We start from the raw sequence: 23,425 nt of genomic DNA, 5'->3' as shown, positions 1-23,425 counted from the left end.
TTGGTAGCCCTGACACAGTTCCATTGCCAGCGAGCCATGCTCTTGACCCTACTTTCCCAGGTGACCCAGAGTGTGTCATGCTTGTCTTCCCTGTCACTGCCACTGCCAGGTTGGCACCAGTCGCAGCAGGGAGTGCATTAATAAGGGGCTGCTGTGGATCCCTTGCAGACAGGTGTCGGCATGGCTCTTGAAGTGTGTCAGTGTAGGACCCTGGGGACCACATCTGTACTTTACCTTTTTAAACTGGCCCGTTCTGCATGACGACTTAACTCACAGTCGGCTATGCAGGGGAGAGGAACTGAGCAGGCATGATGCCCGTGCTCAGAGCTAAAAGCAGCAAGTGTGTGCCCAGCCAGCATGCATGTGGTATCCTGTGCAGGTCCCCCAATGTGCCACCCTTAGCGTCCTCCTGTCCTGGGTGCCACCAGATTCCGATTGCCTGCATCCACAGGGACCTTTAGGCACTTTATGTGACCCATGAGAAGACCACAAAAGCAAAGGAAACCGGCCAAGGCTTTGAGCAACTCTGGTCAGTGTGTGAACTGGAGAGGTTTCAATGGTTGCCCAAACACTGGTACTTCCTCTAAAAAACCGTGATTTGTGCTGGTTTGGTTCCCTTCACTGGGTCTAGTTCTGAAAAAGCAGGTTTGCCCAGTGTCAGGACATGTCTTCCATTCCATGCTAAGTGTTCAGTGGCAGGAACAGAGAGGAAGGAAGGGGCTGCCGTGGCTGAGGAGGGCCAAGTCACCACACATTTCGACAAACTGGGATCCAACAAGGAACAGACACAAGGGGCTCCAGGGTCTGCTGTTCTGCGAATAGAAAAGTCAACCCCAACTCTGACAGTGGAGTTCACTGAGACTCATCGTCCAGGGTCCCTTCTTGTGTAGTCTTGTGTGGCATTGTGGGACACGATCATGTGATTGTCTGGTGTTTGTTTTAAACCTCTAACTGATTTTGTTCCATTTCTGTTTTCATTTTTTTAATCATCATTATCATTACTGTTCTGTTTTGTTTTCCGTTGCCAATCCCCTTAAAAGTCGATTTATGTACCACACGCCTTGGCATTCAGGAGAGCCTGTTCATCAAAGGTAGTGTCTCATTCCCACTGTCTGGCCCTCCTTGCATGCCTGTCTGTGATTAACCACTTGGACAGCCCTGCTGGGCCTGCAGCCGCGTCCTCACTAACTGTCATACGTGCATGCAGCTGTCACAGTAGAACCTTCTTTAGTTGTGTCACAGAAAGAGGAGGAGACAGTCACTCTTCCATTGGCCGGAGCGCATGTCATCATGGGTGAGGGCAGAGCTGCCCTTGTGGGTCTGGGTAGCCCAGCAAGGAATAGTCACCAGCCCCCACCATTAGGGCACTGGGACACCGGAACAATCCTAGAGACCACCTTCTGCTTGTTCACCTGACCTTGGATCATTTGAGCTCCTTTAGGAAACTCGTGTTTCTCAGTGGCTGCCCAGTGTCTGTCCAGTCACTGAATGCTTGGGAATGTATCAGTGGCCTATGTGTACAGGTGGCTGGGACATCTACCAGTGCTTCCACCAAGCTCACAGGTGCCACCTCAACTACCCCACCATGTCACTTTGACCCTTCTTCTCCATGGCAACCATTGCCTCTGCTGACGCTGGCAGTCAGCACCACTGATTGTTTCTCAGCCTGCATTAGACTGGATTCATTGAGATTTACAATGGAGGCACCCATGGCTTTTCTCCTCTAGATGGTAGCTACTAAAGTCTTTATGAACCCCATTCACCTGAAGAAAGGGATCCCAAACACGGGGAGGGGAGAGACCCCCTCACTTTCCAAACCTTTTTTCCCCTGTATCTTAGAAATAAGAGGCCTAGAGAAACGTGTTACTGAGTTGTATTTTTTTACAATCACCACAGCACCTTAAGAAAATCACAGGAATGCGTATATGGCCACGATGGTCTCAATGCCGAAGGAGTTTCTGCATGTCTGTGGTTTCATCTCCCAACATGCAGCCTCCATTAAGCCTCTTATTGCTGCCACAGAGGTAAAATGCCTCACATTGGGGTCTGTGTGACACAGCTGTACCCTGTGGTATTTAAGACTTCAGCAGGGACAATTATGGTGAAGTCTGTGGCCCAGCCTCACCTACCATGCCCAGCTGGCTACCAGGCAGTGATTCCCTGAGACCATGCCAACTCACCACCTAAACCAGCTTCCACCTGCGTGCGGTGGGCTCAGGTGCTCTCTCACCCTCTCTAGCCCAGAACCTACACAGAGGAGGAGCTGAGTGCCAAGCTGACGAGGCGTGTGCAGAAGGCGGCTCGGAGACAGGCTAAGCAGGAGGAACTGAAGCGGCTGCACCGAGCCCAGGTATGTGCTGACCGTGGGACACCATGATGCGCAAGTGGAAATGGGATAGCATCACCCTGTACCCCCAGAGGGCCTCACAGCACGGAAGGTGAAGAGGCCAGGGCAGAAGCAGATAGGGCGTTCTTGTCTTCCAAGATGACAAACTCAAAGTGCTTCAGCGTCATGCACTACAGAGGCCCAGTCTTTGAGGCACTGTCTATAGAAAAGAAGGTCCATGCCTTGAGTTTCCTGGAAGCCTGGGTCTAGCGTAGATGTTGAGTCAGCAAGTTCACCTGTAACCACAGTGTCAGGAGTCCAGTTTGTGGCCTCAGGCTCAGATCTGAACGGTCTGGGATTTTATTGGAAAAGCTCAGAAGTACCCTTGGTCGTCAGTCTCCATCCTTAGGCCTCATCCTAGACCAGTGATTCTCAGCCTGTGGGTCGAAGCCCCTTTTGGGGGGGGGGGGTGAATGACTCTTTCACAGGGGTTATACCTCATCTCTCATATCAGATATTTACATTATGATTCATAACAGTAGCAAAATTACAATTATGAAGCAGCAACAAAGATAATTTTATGGTTAGGGGTCACTACAACATGAGGGTGTTCTTAGCTTCTAAGATGACATCCTCAAAGTGCCTTTAATAACTGTTAAAGGGTCACATTGGGAAGGTTGAGGACCACTGTCCTAGACTGTTCTAGACACTTCTTTTCCAACTTATTGAGACAGGACTTCCAATTACTCCACCCAGTGCTTTATAGTCTCCTTATGATACAGGCTTAATGAAATCATTTTGGAATACTTTTGAATGATTCCAGGGGAAAACAGCAAGCCCTGGGATCCAGCTGCATGCAGCTGGCACACCATGCTGACCATAACGTCCCTTTGAACAGCTTGCCAACATTTATTTAGCTCTCTCCCTCTCTGGGTCTGCAGCTTGATTCCCCGGAAGCTGGAGACGAGAACAGCCCAGAAGCTTATACTCTTGTTTCTTGGTAGATCATCCAGCGGCAACTGGAGCAAGTGGAAGAGAAACAGAGGCAGCTGGAGGAGAGGGGCGTTGCAGTAGAGAAGGCTCTTCGAGGAGAAGCAGGTACCGTCTGGCTTCCTCCCTGACGAGGCTTGTTCTCAAGGAGAGAGTCTACCTTCCTTACTGTGGCGAGCCAGTTTGGCGTCACCTCTTCTGGAATTTGGCTCCTTCTCCCTCCAGGTTTTCTGAGTCGATGGCACCCTCCAGGTCCAGCGCTTACCTATGTTCAGGCAGCCCAGACAACCTAGGCCTGCTCCCCAGCCCGTCCCTCAGCTTGCTGTTGCCAGGAGGAACGAAACCCCGGGCCCTGTCACCTGTTGGTGGCGAGCCCTGGGCTTCCTCTTCCTCTCCCTGTTCCTCCTCCTCCTCCCTCCCCACCGTTTTCTCTTGAAGAAGATGTCTGTGAGTAAGGGAGATTGTCCCACAAGGAACCATCACAGAACCTCACTGGACAGGCCTTAGCCTGCTCTCCCGAGTGCTTCTCCTGTCCTCAATTCCCTGGGCTCCCTCTAGCCCAAGCTACACAGCCACAGAGCCTGCCTCCTCTCTCATGAGGGGCTTCTGGCTGCCCATGCACTCAGATTTCCACCGGTGAGCCCCGGCTTGTGTCCACCGAAGGCCATGTCACGAAGAGCAGTATTGGAGAGGCTCTGGCTTTTGATCAGCTATTGTAAAATAGGCATGGGAGCTGGGCGTGGTGGCACGCCTTTAATCCCAGCACTTGGGAGGCAGAGGCAGGCGGATTTCTGAGTTCGAGGCCAGCCTGGTCTACAGGGCTACACAGAGAAACCCTGTCTCGAAAAACCAAAAATAAAAAATAAAATAAATTAAAAAATAAAATAAAATAGGCATGGGACACTCTTACAAGGGCTATGTGGTTGGGACATGCTAGACTTGACACTGGTGGGTACAGAGAAGACAAAGAGGTGTCTGAACTATCTCTGGGCCCATGGTCAGCCCAGCCTCAGGCATGGAATGATTGACCTCTGCTAACACAAGATGCAGGGCCTGGACGGGGAGCCTCTCATCTTCATAGGTGGCCAGTGGTCTAAGGGCTCAGCGTCCATAACGTAAGGCAAGGAAAAAGATAAGTCAGAGCCTCTTGTGATTTCCTTCCAGAAACAGGAAATAAGCTGGAAGGAAGAACACTTCCCGGCAGGCAAGCTATCAAGCAAATAGTTCAGACAGGGCCAGCTGCCGCCTCGTGGGCTTTCTGAATACTGGCCACTGGTCTAGCCAGTTTAGGAGTCCAGGCAGGCACAGAAGCAAATCTTTATTCAGGTCCTTTAAGTCTCAGAAATGGTGCTCATTGGTGGGCTCGGTGCTAGTCCTCGGGCAAAGATGTGTCAGAGAGATGAGGATGTGGATGTTTGGGGGTGGTGCTTCACCTGATGCGGGTTGTGATGCTGTGAAACCCAGGCTACCAAAGGGGATACAAAAGCTTAAGCCACTTTGTATCCAGTGAGTTGAGAAGACCGGAACCACTGGTCCAAGGAACACTGGCTCTCATGCCAAGCAGTGAAGAGGAGATTCACCCACACATTTTCTTGGCTTTCCAATGCACCACCATACTAATGGTGTCTCCAGCCGCCCGAAGGCCTCTCGCTGTTCCTCTTCCTCTGACTGATCTCCTCCGTGCAGCCCATACTGGATGGGGTTAATCCTCCCTCCAGAGAGCCCTGGCTACAGAGCTGGAAAGCCCTGTCCTCTCTACCACTCTCTTCATGTACCAAGTGCCAGCAGGAGACTTGGAGCAAGCCTCTCACCTTTCTCCAGATTCCTTCAGCTGAGGGGCAGCTCTATCCCACATCAGTAGTTGGCATTACTATCTAGGATCCTGGTTCATAGAGTTTCCCAAGGATGCTCTGTCCTGGAGCTCTGCTTGGAGGCTCAAAGGATAACCATTTGATTGATGGTTTCTGCAAAGTGCTTAAGGTTCTCGCAGCTGAAGTCTGTTTCTGCATTTATGTAAAAGGCATGTCACTCCGGCTGCTACCGGTGAGCCAGAAAATGATGCCATTAAAAATTGACAGAGCAGCCAGAGAGATGGCTCAACAGTTAAGATCGCATACTGCTCTCTCAGAGGACCAGAGTTCAGTTTCCAGCACTCACATCAGGCGGCTCACAGCAGTCTGTAACTCCAGCTCTAGGGGAGGGAGCTGTCTCCTGTTTCTGAACCTCACAGATGTCAGTGTCACGTGTATACTCACGCACACGCACACAATCTGAATTTATCCTAACTCAGTTGGCAGGAGAGCCCATTGGATACAAATTGTTAGTTGAGGCCTAAAATCCAAAAGAATTATTCTAAATTGTGGTTGTTGGGATTTGTTGATTGGTTGGTTTGTTTTTGTTTTTTAATGCACACATGAAAGTGCTTGCTTAGTGAGAGCTTCAGATATTCGGAAACCTGAGCGCCATGCTTAGGGTGTCCCAGAGGGCGCATGTGTTTGCTCTTAGTGGGAGCCTTTAGCAGCTCACAGGGACATCTCAACACCTGCAAATATGGCCAATGCAGGCGCTCACAAATAAGAGCAGCTGACTCACCGACAGTCATTCATATTCTTTCTAAAACAAAGAACAAAGATAGGGGCTAGAGAGATGGCTCAGCAGTGAAGAGGGCTTGGTGGCTGTGCAGGGGACCTGGGTCTTATTCCAAGCACCCACATGACTGTTCACTGCCATCTGTAACTTCAGTTCCATGGGATCCAATGTCCTCCACAGACACCAGACATGTGTGCATGTAGACAAAACACTCATACACATAAAATAAAAAGAAATCTTTAAGAAAATGATAAACAAGAAGCTCACAAACATAAAGAGGAACGCCAGGTATGCTATACTGTGCTGGCGTGATACCTTAGCCACTTGGAAACACCAGCAGTGCGCTCTGAAGCCAGCAGCTCTTAAGCCTTATAGGGACCCTACTCCAGGATCCCCACACAGTGGCACCTGATCCCTGTCACAGCCATCAGGACTTGAATTAACTCACTTCTTATCAATGTATGTATGACAAGTTGCAAATTCTTGTACATGAAGCAGAAGAAACTTGGACCACACAGCTCCCCCAAAGGCAGGTTTAGCTGTAGGTTTTCAGTGGGCATGTGCAGTACTTGACCAAGCTGTGCATTAAGTCTTCAAAAGTTAAAACTGGCTGTGGGCCAGCTATCTGGGAGTCCCCCCGGGAGCCCCTCTTGAAGAGCCCTAGGATTCAACAGAAGTTTGAAAGCCATGTTCTAGTCCAACTCCTGACTATAGGCAGATCTTTGCAAACCCTCCTGGACCAGAAGGTGAGGCTGCGTCTACGGGTGCACCTTAGAGGCTCTTGGAACATCTCCCTATGATGCGTTTGTATTTCCAAAAAAACTCTTCTCCTGTTCTTATACTTAACCCTCCACGCCCAGCACTGGTCAGTTTTCGGTGACCTTGTCCCCGACAGAGACCATCTTGGAGACTGAGTCTGGTGGCAGCAGCTTTCTCGCTGTTTCTCATTCCATTCCACTTAGCAGTCTCACTGACTGAGCAAGGAACACGGCAGCTTCTAGCTACACGACTGGGCTGTCTCCCTGAGCTGTGCCAAGCTGGCCAGAACCTGCCATTCTGGCTCATGTGGTCACTTCAAGACTCCATTGCTGTCAAAGGGGTCATGCTTTGTTAGCCAAGATGCCCTTCCAGAGAAGAGATCTGGTCTGGAGTTGCTGTCAGGTTACCTGTATGTGTCAAAGACTTTTATATACCCAGGCCGCACGGATTGGGCTCCAGGGCAAGGCTAAGACTTGTGGGATTCTTATCCTGGAAATGGAGGGGAGCTTCTCTGTTTCTCTGACTCAAGCCTAGAACCACTGGACTGGCCTCAGACACGAGCTGGGAAGCCACCAAGGGCACTCAGCTCTCTGACATCCCATCCTTAAAAGAGAAAGATGTGGTTGCCAGGATCAGCATCCAGACTGTGAGGCACAGAGAATGCCAGATGTTTTGTTGTTCTCTGGGCCCTAAAAACTGCCGGCTCAAGACCCACTGCCACCAGGCACCTTAAGCTGCTGGACAGCTCCTGGAGCAGAGAAACAAGGAAGGCCTGTGGCCGCAGCCCCAGATCATAGAGGGTAGGAAATGTGCCAGTGTCCCAGCTCATGTTTCTTACCTTGAAAGAAACGGTTCTCTGAAGATGGGACACCTAAACCCCAGAAGACATGGGAGCCTCGTCTGCAGCCAGCCCAGCGCAGTGGTTTCTGTGGAAAGCACGGGCACCGCTAATGGCGTCACTTGCAAGTTCCTTGGTTTCCTGAGCTTTCTGTTTTCCTGTCTTTACCACACAGTGTTCGCATCTTGAAAGCCTTAGCTCAGAACCTCTAATATTCAGAAAGTAAGTCAGAGAGAGGCCTCTGTTCTAGCCTTAGACTTTCTTAGAGCTTCGGGAGGGTACCTTCCAGCAGGGTTGGTGTTCCCAGCCGCGCCAAGCCCCATCCTCCCCGAGCGGAGGTCGGAGCAGGAATCTCCCTAATGTTGTCTGGCGACTCCATCTGTAGTGGTGTTTGGTGCCCCGCACCCCCCTGCACCCCCTTCATACCACGAGCTGCAGAGCTGGCCTGTGTGTGTGCATGGCATGCTTTTCAGACATGCACGCGTTCCAGCTGCTCCACTGGGCTCTCTCACAATATTCCTGTCTGTTTTATCTGTTATGCCCTTGATAGCTTTTGGGTCGGGGTGGCAGCAGGGTCATCCGATCCAATAACTCTGTCTTCACCAATTCCTTGTTGTAGACTATTGGGGAGAATCTTATTACAGTGGCCTCATCGACTTGCACCTGGGTGGTATGTATAGCGTCATCCACTGCTGGCACTAACCCCGAGACGCCCTTCCCTCTTGTCCTCCATCCCAGTCCCTGCTCACAGCAGTGAGGAGGAACCAACCTGATAACCAAACAGCAAAGCATAAACCCTTTTCCAGGTTCAGTGTCAGAGCTCTTACCTTGTGTGCGCCGAAGCCCTGGGTTTCATCCCCAGCATAGCCAATGGCAAACAGCTGTCGGGTCCTTTGCTCCACATGTCCCTCGGAGGACAATTAAGATAGCTCTTGCTGCTTGAGGTTCTTCTAACATTTTATTAAAAAAAAAACAAACAAACAAAACCTCCAGCCCTGCCCTACACAGCCTGCATCTGTGGGCTTCGCTGTTGGGCCGTGGTTCACTCACACTCAAGGCTCCAGTGGAGACTGTCATCCCGAATCTCTGCCTTACCATGTGTAGGTGTCACATCCACTAGGATGCCCACCTTCAGCTGTTTTCATTACAGGTATGTCAGGTATTCCCTAGAGATGAGAAAGGCTCTCTCTACTGTTGCTGCCTCTGCTCAGACACACAAGATTCAGCACTTAGCTGAGTCTATAAGGCCCCTACTTCACTGGGCCCTGGCACTCAGTCCACATTGATCCATTGGGGCTTATTAAACATGCAGGTTCTCAGACCGCAGCCCAGACAGAGAGGCCTGGGTATGTGTTCTTACAAACTCCCCAGCTGGTCCTGACCCCTCTAAAGCAGGAGCACCCTGGTCCCGAGGGGCTGAGTACTTGCCGCCTTCCCATACAAAGCCCAGCAGAGAAATGGCCCACCTGGAGACGCGCACCTAGACTTTGAGCTGTTGTCTCCTGGAAGGCTGCCATGTTGCCCAATGAGTGAGTGTCCAGCCACTGGCTGTCAGGGATAGATAGCACCCACCGGGCACTCTGATCTCTTCACCCGCCCTTGGAGTTTCCAAGTCTTCCAAAGACAGAAGTGCAGGGCAGTATAAAGTTTCTTCCTCTTCCTCACCCTTGCCCAGGAGAGAGACACGCTTCCTGACCCGTTCATTTAAAAGCCATAGTCTGGAGCCAGCAAGATGGCTTATCAGATGTAGGTGTTTGCTTCCACACCAAACAACCAGAGTACAATTCCCAAGACCCGTAGTGCAAAAGAACTAGCTCCCACAAGTGGTCCCCTGGTCTCCATACACTTGCTGTGATACACACATCCTCCATTGATACACATAAACACAGTTTGTGTGTATATATGTTAAAGTCAACCAAGCTATGTATGCTGGCACATACCTTTAATCCCAGTACTCAGGAGGCAGAGGCAGATAGAGCTCTATAAGTTAAAAGCCAGCCTTGTCTACATAGTGAATTCTGGGCCAGCCATAGCTATACAGTGAGAACCTGTGTGCAGTAGGTCATGCCTGCAATCTTAGCACTGGGGAGCCTAAGGAGAGACTTGACATGAGTTTGAAGCCAGGCTTGGCTAGTATGAGAGTGTCTCAAAAAAAAAAATCTCCAAAACAAGAATATATAGAACTAAGAGATGACTCAGTAAGCCTGATCAGTGCCTATCATACAAGCATAAGGACTTGAGTTCGATTCCTCTGTACCCACATCAAAAAAACAAAACAAAACAAATCCAGGTATGGTGACATCCGTTAGTAAGTCTAGAGCTGGGGAAGTAGAAACAGGGGAGGGTTCCTGTAGCTCGCTGTCCAGCTAGTCTTGCTGAGCTGTGGGTTCCATAAGAGACCCTGTCTCAGAAAATCAGGTGGTGGGCTGGTGGTTCGGTGGCCCTCCAGTTAAAGGTACTTGCTGCTGAGCCTAAGGACCTGAGTTAAATTTTTAGAATCCACGTGGTGGAAAGAGGGGTCCAGCTCCTGCGGGGTGTCCACGTGTGCAGGGGCCTGTTCATGTCACCCTCACAATCGGTACATAAGTAAGTAAATAAATAAAATGTAATATGATAATAATAATAATAATAATAATAATAATAATAATAAATAGTGGACTGCAGGGATGGTTGAATGCTTCAGAGCACTTACAGCTCTTCCCAAAGGACCAGAGTTCAGCATCCGTGTTCCCAGCATCCATGTAAGGCAGCTCACGACCCCCTGTAGCTGCAGCTCCAGGGAACCTGACGTTCTTCCAGCCTTTGTGGGTACCTGTACACATACAGGCACACAGACAAATAAGTAAAAGTAAATAAAATTTTAAAAAGAAGACTGAATGTAGTAGTTGAAAAGCATTTAAATGGTGTGGTGATCAAGGAAAACAGCTCGAGTCAAACCCCTGCCTCTACACGCCAGGTACATGTATACACACTTATGCAGACATGAGTAAAATGAACCCTAAGCCAGGCCCATGGGTATGGCTCGATGGTGGAGCACTTGCCCAGCACACATGAGGTTCTGGGCTCCACCCCTTATACCACCCACCCACACACACACACACACACACACACACACACACACAATCTGATTCCCATGAGGTCAGTACCATATCCATAGAAACGTCACTGATCAGAAGTAGGACCCTTGTCAAGCCCCTTGAGTAGGCGGCATGAGTCAGCTCTGCTCTCTTACATCCCAGTCTTAAACTCCAGGAATCCACTTGGCCACAGGCCCCTGTCGGTGTCCCCAGCTTCTGGAATGCTGGGGGGCTCCCACTCATGGCCATTGATGCTGAAAAAGGGCAGATGCTTGCACCCGGTTAACAGACCCCTGTCTCGTCTAATACCCTGTCTCACCTCCTCCCCTCCTCCTCACGGTTCCCTAAAGAATGTTTATGTCCATTCCGAGGTCGTCTCTGTATGTCAAGAGATAATCTACATTCGGGGCGTTGTGGAGGGAGTGGTCCAAACCCACTTCTTGCCACATAACCCCCACCCCTCCCGCTTGAGGTACTGGCTTTTGCAGCATAGACTGTCTCTGTGTATGTCTTGAATGTTGTCTTTAACCGACTGCTCAGGTAAGCAAATGCAGTGAGCTGTTTTCTGTGGCCCCAGACACCAAATTCTAACCTTGACTTTGGTGTCCCACAGCCTCATAGTTCCCCAATGTCTGCCTGATTTTTCCATGGCACGGACATGAGTTCTGCTCACATGTAGGAGACAGGAAGAAAGATGTACTTCTTTCTGATGGTAGGCACTTGTGTACTCCAAGAAAGAGCAAGGCCCTCCTCTCTGCACACCTGAAAGGAAGACACAGAGCACAGATGACCCTGTTCGGAGTCTGCTGGTGTTTTCCCTTCAGGCACTTATGCTAATATCCATTATTTAAGGAACAGTCTCCCTGCTGAAATCTGCATCTTGAAGTAGAGAAGCTGCTGGCCCTCCATGCCTGCTTCCCTAAAAGGCCACGTTGTGGACCAATGGCATCTGTTCCTGCAGACAGAGCTCTGAGCAGCACTTGGGGTGTTGGGAACTCCAGTTCTCACCTGAGAAGCCCAGACCTGGATTCCTACCCCATGCCTCAGTGAGGTCTTAGCCTGATGCATACAGCCTTGAGACCCTGTATAAAAAGTCTCTCTAGGCCAAGTGATGGTGGCATCTAGCCTAGCACTCAGAAGGCAGAGGCAGGACAATCGCAGGTAAAGTGCAGTCTGAAACTAGAAGGAAACGGCTGGCTTTTGTTTGTTTTGTTTTGTTTTGGGGTTGGGGGTTGGGGATATGGCTCAGAGGCCCAGAGCCCAATGCACGATACCAAATGAAAAAGAAAATCTCTGAGAGCCACGGAGTGTATAAAAATTTACTGGACTAGCTGGAGTTATAATTTGAAGAAAAAAAAAAAAAACATTAAACTGACAAGTAATGAATGACCCTGAGCCGGAGAGGAAGGGTCTCCATTTGCCCAGCCTTCCTGTCTTCCCCTGGACATGTAACAGGGACAGCCCACTGAGTATTGTTTTACTAAGCAGTGATTCCCAACCTTCCTAATGCTGCGACCCTTTAATACAGTTCCTCATGTTGTAGTGACCCCCTCCCAACTATTAAATTATTCGCTGCTGCTTCTTAACTGTAATTTTGCTCCTGTTATGAATTGTAAGTATCTGATATGTAGGGTATCTGATGTGTGACCCTCAAAGGGGTCGAGACCCACAGGTTAAGAACTGCAGCGAGCAGCGACCAGAGCAAGGTGACTGGAGATCTAGAGAAAAACATGTCTCTTCTGCAAAGCTCAGATTCAGCGCACTCGTGCAACTTCTGATTTCTCAGACCCTCACGTCTCGGTTTGTCTCAAGAGGGAAACAGAAGGCTTAGCAATGCAGCATGAAAGACTGGAGAGGGATCGGTGGTCGTCAGTGAGCTGGAGAGAGGCCTGGCAGCCTGCTGGTTCCTTTCTTTTCACATTTATCTCCTCTCCTTGGATATTGGTAGATTCCTGCCTTTCTGGTCAAGATGAACATTTAGCCTGGCACAGTTTTTACTTGATACTTTGAGTGTGTGTGTGTGTGTGTGTGTGTGTGTGTGTATGGTGTGTAGGTGTGTGGGTGTACACACCTGTGTAAACTCGGGTGCACACTCACATCTTCGTGGACCTCAGTTCTCATAAGTATTTTCTAGCTCACCAGCAGTTCTCCAGTCTAGAGAGTGGTTCTGTTCTGAGCTCTTTATCCTCAGGGCACAGCGCTGGCACGAATACGTCATCTCTGCCTACCAGAGCAGCCTTACCCTATCTGACGCTTACGTGCTGAATCATGGTACCAGCCATCTGGATCTCCAGCCAGAGCCTCGGAGCTTGTGATTGCCATGGTTGAGGCTGGACCTCTCAGCCTTGCTGTGCGAAGCCTTCCTCGTGCACGGGAAGGCATTGGTACTGACCGAATAGACATGAAGTTGCAGAATAAGAACAGCGGAGCATAATCTCAGTCAGCACAGATTTTGCCAATTTTATACAAGACAGAAGTGAACATTAACAAGAGCCCTATTCTTCATACCCAACCCTCCAGGAAATTGTCCAGGCCTAGCGTGCTATTCAGCGACAGATCACTGAGCAGCAAGAGGCTCTGAGAACAGCAACACCAAAAAGAGGTCAGACATGATAGCACATGTCTATAATGCCAACACCAGAGGATTGGGAAATTTAAGGGCAGCCTGGGCTACATAAGTCCCTGATTTGAAAGCGGGGAGAGAGTAAAGGAGACTGGAGACATAACTCAGAATGCTTGTCTGGTGTGCACAAAACTCTGGGTCTGACCCCCAGCTTAGACTGATCATGGTGTAACTCGCCTACCAGCTTAAGCACTTGGGAGGCGGAGGCAGGAAGATCCAAAGTTCAAGATCATTCTAAGCCAGCCTGAGAGACACGAGACTCCATCTGGATCACCAATTAATTAACTAATTAATTAGGCATTGATTCCATGCTGGGTCACTTGGCAGTAGATATATCACATTGCTACAAATGAGTATCCAGAGTCTACCCGAGACCAGGCAAGGGTTTCCCAGAGCAGGCTGGAGTTCCGGTGACAGGAGAGCGCAGCTGAGAAAGGAGCACACTTCTCCCCTGGCTCTGACACCTTCAGAGGCCACCTGAAAGTATCTGGTTACAGAGGGAAATGTGCTCACTTTGTAGATGAAATTTGCTGCAGAACATCAGAAGGGAGTGAGTATGTGGGGCCTGCACCCATCCTACAGACATCCAGATAATGATTGACTTTTACAGGCTGGGTATTTAGAACTGTGTGCTCACGTGGACAGTGCCTGGCCCATAAAAAGCCCACTTTTCTCACAGTGTCTGAAACCTGACAGGCCAGGACTAGGACTTGGGTCTGGCTGTCAAGGCCTCTCCGGCATTAAGCCTTTGGTGATATTCCTTGACTCGGGGACACAGAGACCTAGAAGATATCCAAGATAGATACAGAGGTGAGGCCTGCCCCCAGGTTTTCTCTCCGCTCCAAACCAGCTTCCTGGTGACTCCTTTTCTTTTTGACCAGGAGTCCTTGAATCTGGCTGGCGCACTTACTTCCTAGTTGTGACTGCTCACCTCTTCTCTGTCCAATCAGAAATGCTTTCCTGTCAGGCAGTGGTAGTGCATGCTTTTAATCCCAGCACTCAGGAGGCAGAGGCAGGAGCCAGTTCCAGGACAGCCAGGACTACACCGAGAAACCCCGTCTCATAAGACTGGGAGTAGCGGGGAACAGAACAGAAAAGATTCCCTGCTTTCTATTTTAAAGAAATGGGGCCAAAAGAAGCCAGCACAGCTCCTGGCCCAGAAGGAGTGGCTAGGGGACATTTTTTTGGAGGTTTTGCTTTATTTGTTTTGAAAGAAGTTGACACGTAGCCCAGGCTGGACTCATGCTCACTATGTAATCGAGGATGCCCTTAACTTGATTCTCTCGCCTCTGCCTCCCGAATGTTAGGTTGTGTGCATTCTCCCCTGGGTAGTAGACAGTTTCTCCCACAAATTATTCTCATCTTGTCCTTAAAAGAAGCCCATGATCCTTTTAGGCATCTCTAGTTCTTTCCGATATTAGCAGCATTGTAGAAGCAGGGTTAATGCAGCCAGGCAGAATTGAGAGGCTAGCTTAAAAATGGGGGACCTCAAGCCATCTCCCCTTCCAGCCCATGCTGTCCCTGAGGGGGTTGCTGAGCTGTGAGTAGAACAAAGATCTGTGTCTCAGCCCCTCAAGGCTTGGTTAGCACATCCTCTTATGTAAATGAACACCTAACCCATCTCCGCCTGGCCTGGCCGGTTCAGCTTAGTATTTTGAACAGTAAAAAAAGGCTTAAAGTATGTTCTCTCCAAGTTTCAGTGGGCATCTAGGCTCAGGGTCTTGCAGGTTTATAGTTCAGCAAGGTAGAGCTCTTGCCTAGCATTCCCGAGGCCCCGGATTCATCCGCAGCGCCACAGAAAGGAGCCGGGAGGAGCAGCAAACCAAAGCGTCTGCTTCTCACATTTCCATAAAAGGCAGAGAAATTGCTATTAAAATCAGCGCCTCTGAGCTTCGCCTGCGTGCTCTATTCAGATTCTGCTTTGGAATGGAATTCCCCATTTGATTAGTTTTTCTGTTCCATTTCTTCTTTTTAAAATAGTGCCTATTAGGTGTTTTTTCTTCTCCTCCTCCTCCTCCTCCTCCTTCTTCTTCTTCTTTATCAGACATGTTGGAGGCTACAAAGCAAGACATGTGGATGGACCCATCTGTTCACACCCTTTCTGTTCATATGGCAATGTCTTTTCCTCCTCTGTTTTAAATACTTGCTTCACCCAATGCTATCCCTTCCTCTCAAATTTTATTTTTTAACTTCTGTTCTCAATATTCCGTTGTCTCAAATGACCCTCCCTGTTGTAAAGGTTGCACAAGGAAGTGATTGAGATAAAAGAACTTAGGATCCATGGTGTGAGTGACATTCAGAAGGTAGCGTTTACCTTTAGGTCGATATGTTTCTATGTGCAGACGCCTGCCTCATTTTTGGATGTGCATTGCTTACGTACTGTGTCACTGTCCCTTGCTAATGAGTCTGAAGGCTGTTCTAGCTACACAGCGACCTATTCGTGTGTCACTAGAGTCCCAGGAAGCGGGAGAGAGAGTTGACATTGGTACTTCCGGGATTTCTCCGGGTAGCTGAGCCCCACACAGACTTTCTGCCTCAAACCCGATCAGGTGGAGCAGGTCAACTATGGTAGAGCAAGTTTTTGGGAAAGACCCAAGCATCAGCTCATCGCAGCTGTTGAGATGGGATAAAAGCACTTCACACAATGTCTGTGACTTTAGTTTGAAGGCTGTACCCAGTATCAAGTTTACTGCACACAAAATGCTGAGTAGGATAATGAAAGGCTTTAAAGGAAAAAAGAGACTGGTCCCTGCATTTATCCCACTGCAGTGTAGAACGACCAGTCCAACAGTAGCTTGACCTTTAGTTCCCCTGTTAACCTGAGCCGCGTTCTGGTCGTGGGCCACCCTCCTCCCAGTCCTCCATGGCCCACGGGCCTTACCTTCCTGGGGCTTCCTGTCTCCTGTGTGTGCTCCTGTGGTTCTGTGATGGTCCCTTGCTCAGCTCCTCTCCCTCTTCCTCCAATGGTGACCAGGTCTGTAGAGATCTCTGCACACTGTCTCCCAGGTGCCCATCACTACTCTTACCAAGTGTCACTGTGAGGTGTTGTCTTGTCAGCTCACCCCCCCTTTGGGTCTAACAGTCCACAGTGTGACACCACCCCTCCACCGTGGCATCAGATGTCTCTGAAGGGGGAGGGGCTGGTCGGTTTGCCATAGCCTGGGGGAGGGGTAATGCTACTGGTTAGTGAAGTCATCCCTGTGAGTTCATAGTGGCCCCTAACTTCCCTGGTCCAGAATGCAAAGCAGTCTGTCAGCCCTAGAGGACCATGACAAGATTAAGACGCCACTTGTGCAGATTCGGAGTCCCTTTCTGTGGGCATGGTGGCCAAAGGTGACAGATCCTCCTTGCCCCCTGGAGTTACAGAAAAGCCAGCTTAACCGTGAGCACGCATGTCAATGCGCACATCTTAAGAACACATTACGTGGGTTTCCTTGGTGACCCCGGTAACCTCCTGCACACCTAGAAGCAGCGTTGGCTGCATATTGAGAACGTCTGTTGCATGGAGGTAGGCAAACCTACCCAAGGCCACCATACCATGTCCCAATGTCACCTACCACCTGCCCTCATTGGCCACTGCTGCCTGCAGCCTGGGCCTGCTCTTGTTCCATGTCTGTGCTGGGAAAAAAAGGAAAAAAAAAAAGGACTTAATTCATTTGTAGACTTTGTTCCCCCTGTTTCCGCTTCTCCATTCTTGTGGATTTTTTCCTTCTTTCCTATTGTTCCTTTCTCACTTTTTCTGTTTTTGTCCTCTGCTTGTTTTTATTTCACCTTCCCTGTCCCTCTCCACCTCCAAATTCCTCTCCTCCTCTCCCTCTTCCTTTTTTTTTTTTTTTTTTTTTTTGGTTTGTTTGTTTTTCTCTGTTTCCTCTTGCTCTTCCTTGTTTGGTCCTTTTTGAAGTTGAGCCCAGTGGCGGGACTCCACGGCGTAGACCTCTCTCCTTCTGCCCTTGCTGTGTCCAGGAAGGTAACGTAACCTCGCCCACTCTTCCCCACTGCCTCCGAGGGGCCGCAGCCACCGTAGTCCAACAGGGAGCCAAGGCCCAGCAAACGTCCCTCCTCTCTCTGACTCCTGCTAGCCCCACGTCAGAATGTCATGAGTACGTGGCAGTTTCTTACAAGGCACAGTATCCCTTTGACTGTCTAAGGGAGGATGGGAACAGACAAAGAGCCTGTGGCTCCAGTGTCCGCAGGCAGTTCCCCTGCGGTCCTGTCTACCGTTGGTGCTTGGGGCCTTGGGACCAGTAAGCTAAAGGCCAGCATATGGAGGGCCAGGAACAGGGGAGGAAGCCCCTCTGTGGCATCAGTTTGTCTTGGCAGAGTCAAGGAATACTGTCCTTTCAAAGACTGGTCTACACAGATGGCCCCGAGTTCTGTTGTTTTTTTCCTCCGACCACTAAAAACCCAAACTTCTCTACCTTATGTCTTGCTGAGTGTGTCTTGTTTTGTTTTAAGTTTGTCTGATCTTGAAGTCTGTTGTGGTGATAAGATTGTCATTGACAAGGCATGTGTGGGCAGGGGAAGGGAGTGTGGCCATGACTAACCCCTGCTAACCTCTTCTCTGCTCTCCATGGCTCTCACATGTGACCCCCCCCAATCCCTTATCCCCTTGCTCATCAGCCATGACCGAGCTCCAACATGGCTCATGAGCGGCATCCCAATGTCTCCTGGTGGAATTTGGAGTCTTTACATGCTGGGAGGTGGGGAAGGAGGGGATGACGGACTTGGTGTGCTCGTGGCTTGTCACTCTGGACAGCTTGCATGCCTCAGGGCTTCATCTCCATGGCCACAGGGGCACACTGTGCAGAGACCCTCCAGAAGGGATGCGTGGAACTGGGCTGTAGACTGCTTGAAAGCCAAAGACCCAAGTCTATTGGTGCGGGGAAGGAGAGCTTGGGCCCCCCCAAGACCTGTAGGCAAGCTCGACAGGCCGAGATGGAGGTGTCCATCTTTGAGAGTAGAGCTCAAGGCCAAGGGGTGCATGTCTGCTTGGCACGGGGCTGATACTAACCATTGCTTGTGTCAGTTCTGTCTCCAGAGTGTGGTCGCTGGCTAAAGACTTAGTTAGGCCTGACATGCAACCAACAGACAGTGGAAAAGCTTCAGCCTTTGCCTAGTGTGAAGGAGTTAGGAAGATGCGGGCAAGAGTAATGAAGAGTCTGACATGGGAACAGCACCTCCCCGAGAATCGTCCATATTCTCATGTTAGGGCATTTCTCTGGCCTGGACCATCCAGCCATATAAGCGGAGGGGACTTGGAGAGTTCTAGTCTCTCACCGGGAAGCCCTCAGACATCCTGAGCTCTGTATAAAATCATTTAATCCTGGGATGGGAGTGTAGCTCAGTGGTGGGGCATTGCCTGGCACATACGAAGCTCCGTGTTCTACCCCCAGCACCCAGAAAACCACTCAGGGAAGTTTGTGTCTACATGAGAGCAAAGAGCCACCAATACAGTGTGCTTCCAAGGCAAGGGCATTGGGCAGCTTTGTACATGACACGGGACTTTGTTACTTCCTGGGTGGGTTGATGCCTTAGACAGTCCTTCCTCCACGCTCCTGCTGCTGTTAAGCTCAGGGGTGTGGCCACTCCTGATGGACACTCAGGGTGGGTCAGAAGTTGATTCAGGACAGCTCGAGTCAGCTGCTGGAACGAGAGCAGGAACAGCTACCGTCCTCAGCCCTGGGGTCCGCCGGGGAGAAATCACAGCCACCTCGATGGCCTGTGACTACCACACAGGGTCTGCTGGAGTGTTTGCCAAGCTGCCTGCTAAGAAGAGCTTTCTTAGGGCAAGGGATGTAGCTCAGTGGTAGAGCACTTGCCTGATATGCACGTGTCTAGTGAGTGCAGAACAGATCAAAGAAATGGCATCTACCAGTCAGTCTAAGAAGCGTGGGAAAGCGTCAGGCACAGGTGCCCAGGCAAAAGCACACTTAAAAGCAGGTCACTTCAGAGCAAGCTCTACGACTGGGCGTGGTGGCACACTCGCCTGTTTTCTCAGAGTGTGATGGACAGTCTAGGTCTGTCGGGCCCTGGGGTGGACACGATGCAGCGGCCTGTCGTTCTCTGCCCCCCCCCACCCTGTCCCTGTCCCTGTCCCTGTCAAGGCTGTAGGCAAACTTTGGACCTGGCTTGGGACAGTTCCGGCAGCATCTTGCTTGGCTCTTTGCACATTTGCCCCAATGTGACAGTCTTTCTTGGGCTGGGCAAACGGAGCCTGTGCCCTCGTCTGACCCTCGATCTCTCACGCAGGCATGGGCAAAAAGGATGACCCCAAGCTGATGCAGGAGTGGTTCAAGCTGGTGCAGGAGAAGAACGCAATGGTGCGCTACGAGTCGGAGCTGATGATTTTGTGAGTAAGCCGAGATTTAGGGAGCAACTGCGGGGGTGCCAGTGCTCGGGGTGCGCCCCAGCTATATGCTAGTGCTCGGGGCGTTCCCCAACACACACAGCCATCCTAGTCTGCTAGGGTGAGGGAGCTGGCCTCCAAGTCACTGTTGCTGTGTCTCCCTGTCTCAGTGCCCGGGAGCTGGAGCTGGAAGACCGGCAGAGCCGACTACAGCAGGAGCTGAGGGAGCGGATGGCCGTGGAAGGTAAGCAGAGGGCACATGGGTGGGAAGGTGACGAGAGCCACTATCCCAGGCCATGCCTGATGCCTTCAGCCTCTCGGCAGATCACCTGAAGACCGAGGGGGAGCTTTCAGAGGAGAAGAAGATCCTGAACGAGATGCTGGAGGTGGTGGAGCAGAGAGACTCGCTGGTGGCCCTGCTGGAGGAGCAGCGACTGCGGGAGAAAGAGGAGGACAAGGACCTGGAGGCCGCCATGCTATGCAAAGGCTTCAGCCTGGACTGGTCCTGAGCCCGCCTGCCATTGTGTCTGGTAGATTGGCACCCACCTGACCCGGCTGCGTTCTCCCAAACCACCGGATTCAGGTTCAGAAGAGGCCTGGCATCCCTGGAGAAGCCGTGCTCAGACACCATGCCGTGGGAAAACCCCAGGTGAGGGGTATCATCTGAGGTGACAACACCTCTGAGGAGAGGCACCTTCCCCCACCCCAGACTTCCCACTCAGGAGGGAGGAGATGGGTGTGTTTGATGTGTGCCCCAGGGGGAAAACGCCTTCAGGTCTATGAGGGCTTGCTGCCTGGCACCTCTTTCAAGTGGCTCCTCTTCAGAGCCACTGCCACCACAGAGCACCTGCAGAGCAGAGCAGCCATTGCCCTCATGCTCCCTGAAGCACCACCAAAGAAAGTACAGAGGCACCTTCAGGAAAGGGCTGTGGATGGAGATCCAGCAGGGACAACCCCCCACAGGGGTAATGCTCACCCTGTCGGGGCAGGGGAAGTAGGCAGGTTCATTATGCAAGTCAGGAGGGCGCAGGAGGGGCCTGCCCCCCCACACACTGGATCCCCAGTGGCCAAGTGCCCCGGGCCTTTCACATGGACAGTGGCCTGAAGCCCGTGGATTGCTGTGTTTTGCTTTTAGTTCACAACCATTTTGACACTGGAAAGTATTGACTTTGGGAGAGCTGAAGGAAGCCCTACCTGTCAACCCCTCCCCCAACCCCACTACTTTTGACCGAGAGGCGCAGTCCCTGGTCAGCACCCACATCTGTACAGGAGATGGCTCTCCTTGGTGTTTTCCTGTGTTTGCACATTGAAACGAGACTGACAGCCTGGCCAGACACTCAGCCACTTCGGACCCTTTTTTTTTTTTTGTCAATTAACTTATTTTTTTAATACTTGAAAGTGAGCAATGTCATTTTTTTATACCTTTACTAAGAGACACTGCCTGTCACCTGCGCGTGGGAGTGGCAAGAAGGTCTTTGTACATCCCATGCAACCTGATGCAAAATTGCCCTGATTCTTGTTACACGCATCTATTTATTAGCCTTCTTAATAGTGTTACCGACCTGCTTGGCACCAGGGAGCAGCCCAGGGCCCTGTGGGTCCTTGTTCACAGCTTTGCCGTCCCCTCCTCTACCCGGCACCCTGTTCCTGTTGCCACTGGACTTTTCCAGGAGAATAGCCTCTCTGTATGGATGCATTTCGGAGCCAGGAGGCCAGGCCTCGAGACAGGTTGTTCTGGTCTTTTGGGAATCTTGGCTCTGTGGACCCCACTTTGTCCAATTTTGCTGCCAAGGTTTTACCTCCTGTACATATGTTAAAGGTTGAGGCTAGCCCCTCTTCATGCTTGCTGGGACCAAGTAGAGTGTGATGCTCAGCCCCAGCTAGACAGGAACATGTGTGCTGGTCTCACCTCAACATACCGGCCACTCCAATCTTCTCTGCCTATATCAGGATTTTCTTGGCCTGGCAGGAGCCAGTCAGCACCATGTAACTAGATCCATAAGCCAAGCTGTTCATTTCTCATGGTTCAGCCAGAGACCAGCAGTTGGAGCCAGGGTGCTTCTCCTTCAAAACAGCAGCCACCTATGGACCAGTCCATTGGTACCATACCAATCTGGAAAGGGCACGCCAGCTGGGCCTGTGGGAGGGGCCAGTGCAGACAACAGCCAAGGGCCCACACTGACCCTGGACTCCCCGTGGGAACCACACTGTGCCTCAACTTGAACATCCATCCACCCAACTCCAGAGGAGCAAACAGCTATCTTACTTCTCACCTTGCGCAAAAGCTGCCATCTCTCCTGTGGAAACCCAGATGTGCTGCTAGCAACCGCCACAGCGCTGACGTCATCACTTCCTGGACTCTGATATGGCGGCATCGCTATTTTTATTCCATCAGAGGAGGATGTTCTGGATTCTATTTTCAACCACAATCTGCCAATCAAACTGGACTTTGGACAGGACCTTCATCGCCTGTGTGGCCTTCTCCTTGACCCTGTCCTCCTCTGCAGTGCCACCGGCGGCAATCCCACGCAGCTCAGCCCTGTCATTCCTGCTAACCCAGAACAAGGAAACCATTTCCCGAGCGACTCAAGAAGGATGCAGGGGCACGCTGCATCTCTAGCTGCCTCTCAGAGCTCTGCACCAGATGTTCCCTTCCACCTCTGTCCTGGTCAGCCATGACGTGTTGATCTCTCCAAAGCACACGCTGCTTCCAGTGAAAGTGGGCAGAACACTTCGCAGGAGGGCCTCAGAAATCCACCAGCCTTGGGAGACGTCCCGCAGTTCTCCAGTCGTGACGACACGAGGACTTCAGAATCCCACAGAGCACTTTTTTTTTTAGGCTACCAGTTTGTAACCACTAGTTTGCAGTTGATTTCAGTGGCCCGGGAACGAGACGCGAAGTGTTCTCCACCTCTGGAAATGCATACAGCTCTGGTCATGCGTTCTTCCCAGGAATTATGTCTTCACTTGAAGGCAGGGAAGAGAGGGATGTATACACTTCATCCACACATACAGTGCTAGAGTGCTTTTGAGTAAACCCAAACTCAAGGCTAAGGACAGTACATGAGGCTCTAACCTCTGTCCCTGGAGCGCAAGCAGAAGGCAGCCCGTGGCTCCCAAAGAAGAGCGTGGCCAACCCAGGTTCTGACCCTGCTCAGTTGATATCTCTGCCTCCAACAGCCATCCTTAACGTAATTTTGACCAGCAGATGTAGACTTTAAAAAATAAGACATATGTCACTGGGACAGGAGAGTAGAGGTGGGGGCAACAAATCTTGGGGGCGCTGGGACTATAGCTCAGTGGTAGAATGTGTGTTCAGCATGCATAAGACCCACGGTTCAACCCCCAGTACCACATTTAAAAATTTTTTTCTTTTGAAAGATGGTAACATGACCCACAAGAGGGAATGGCTGGTTTATGCGCAATAAAGTTTTGTTTTGTTTCGGTTTTTTTTTTAAAGAAATGAAAAATGTATTTCTGAAGTCATTGTTCTGCTCTTGGCATTGAGCTAAGGCATACTTAGCACCTTCCTTTCAGGTGAGTGATACTGAACACAAATCATTTGGTGATTATCAGTGAGTGTATGCAGACAAGGATTCTCAGAGAATAGAGCTTTTCATTTGGTTTGTGATTTTTTTGAATCCCCTGTGTTATCCTGACTTAGCCGTCAGTAGCTGGGACTTGAGAATTCTCCATAGCAGCCCTGCTTAATAAGAAACACTGAGTAATGGCCAAGGCAACCAGAGCCAGTTTCTTAAGACAGGTGCTACTGTGGGGTGGATGGCGGCACACGCCTTCAATCTCAGTACTTAGGAGGCAGAGGCAGCTAGATCGCTGTGAGTTGGAGGCCTGCATGGTCTACGTTGTGAGTTCCAGG

At 50.6% G+C, this 23,425-nt stretch overlaps 1 protein-coding gene across 23 annotated transcripts in view; it reads left to right on the top strand.

Annotated features, from left to right (window-relative positions):
* The window catches only part of Mical3 (microtubule associated monooxygenase, calponin and LIM domain containing 3), a 242,212-nt gene extending 219,033 nt beyond the window's left edge, over positions 1 to 23,179 (top strand). For 10 of the 23 annotated variants that reach the window (XM_030255261.1, XM_030255258.1, XM_011241258.3 and 7 more), the window contains 8 exons: positions 1,041 to 1,091; positions 2,240 to 2,350; positions 3,331 to 3,424; positions 8,122 to 8,172; positions 17,104 to 17,169; positions 19,452 to 19,551; positions 19,719 to 19,792; positions 19,873 to 23,174. In XM_030255261.1, the coding sequence (XP_030111121.1) occupies positions 1,041 to 1,091; positions 2,240 to 2,350; positions 3,331 to 3,424; positions 8,122 to 8,172; positions 17,104 to 17,169; positions 19,452 to 19,551; positions 19,719 to 19,792; positions 19,873 to 20,057 (732 nt within the window). In that variant the 3' untranslated portion in view covers positions 20,058 to 23,174. The other 13 variants (XM_030255253.1, XM_030255265.1, XM_030255267.1 and 10 more) reach the window with 12 other exon arrangements.
* Positions 23,180 to 23,425: the final 246 nt, after the last annotated feature.

This window comes from Mus musculus, chromosome 6 (assembly GCF_000001635.26).
Source record: "Mus musculus strain C57BL/6J chromosome 6, GRCm38.p6 C57BL/6J".
Classification (NCBI taxonomy): Eukaryota; Metazoa; Chordata; class Mammalia; order Rodentia; family Muridae; genus Mus; species Mus musculus.
Note: the sequence above shows the minus strand (reverse complement) of the source record. Positions and strands in the feature narration are given on the sequence as shown.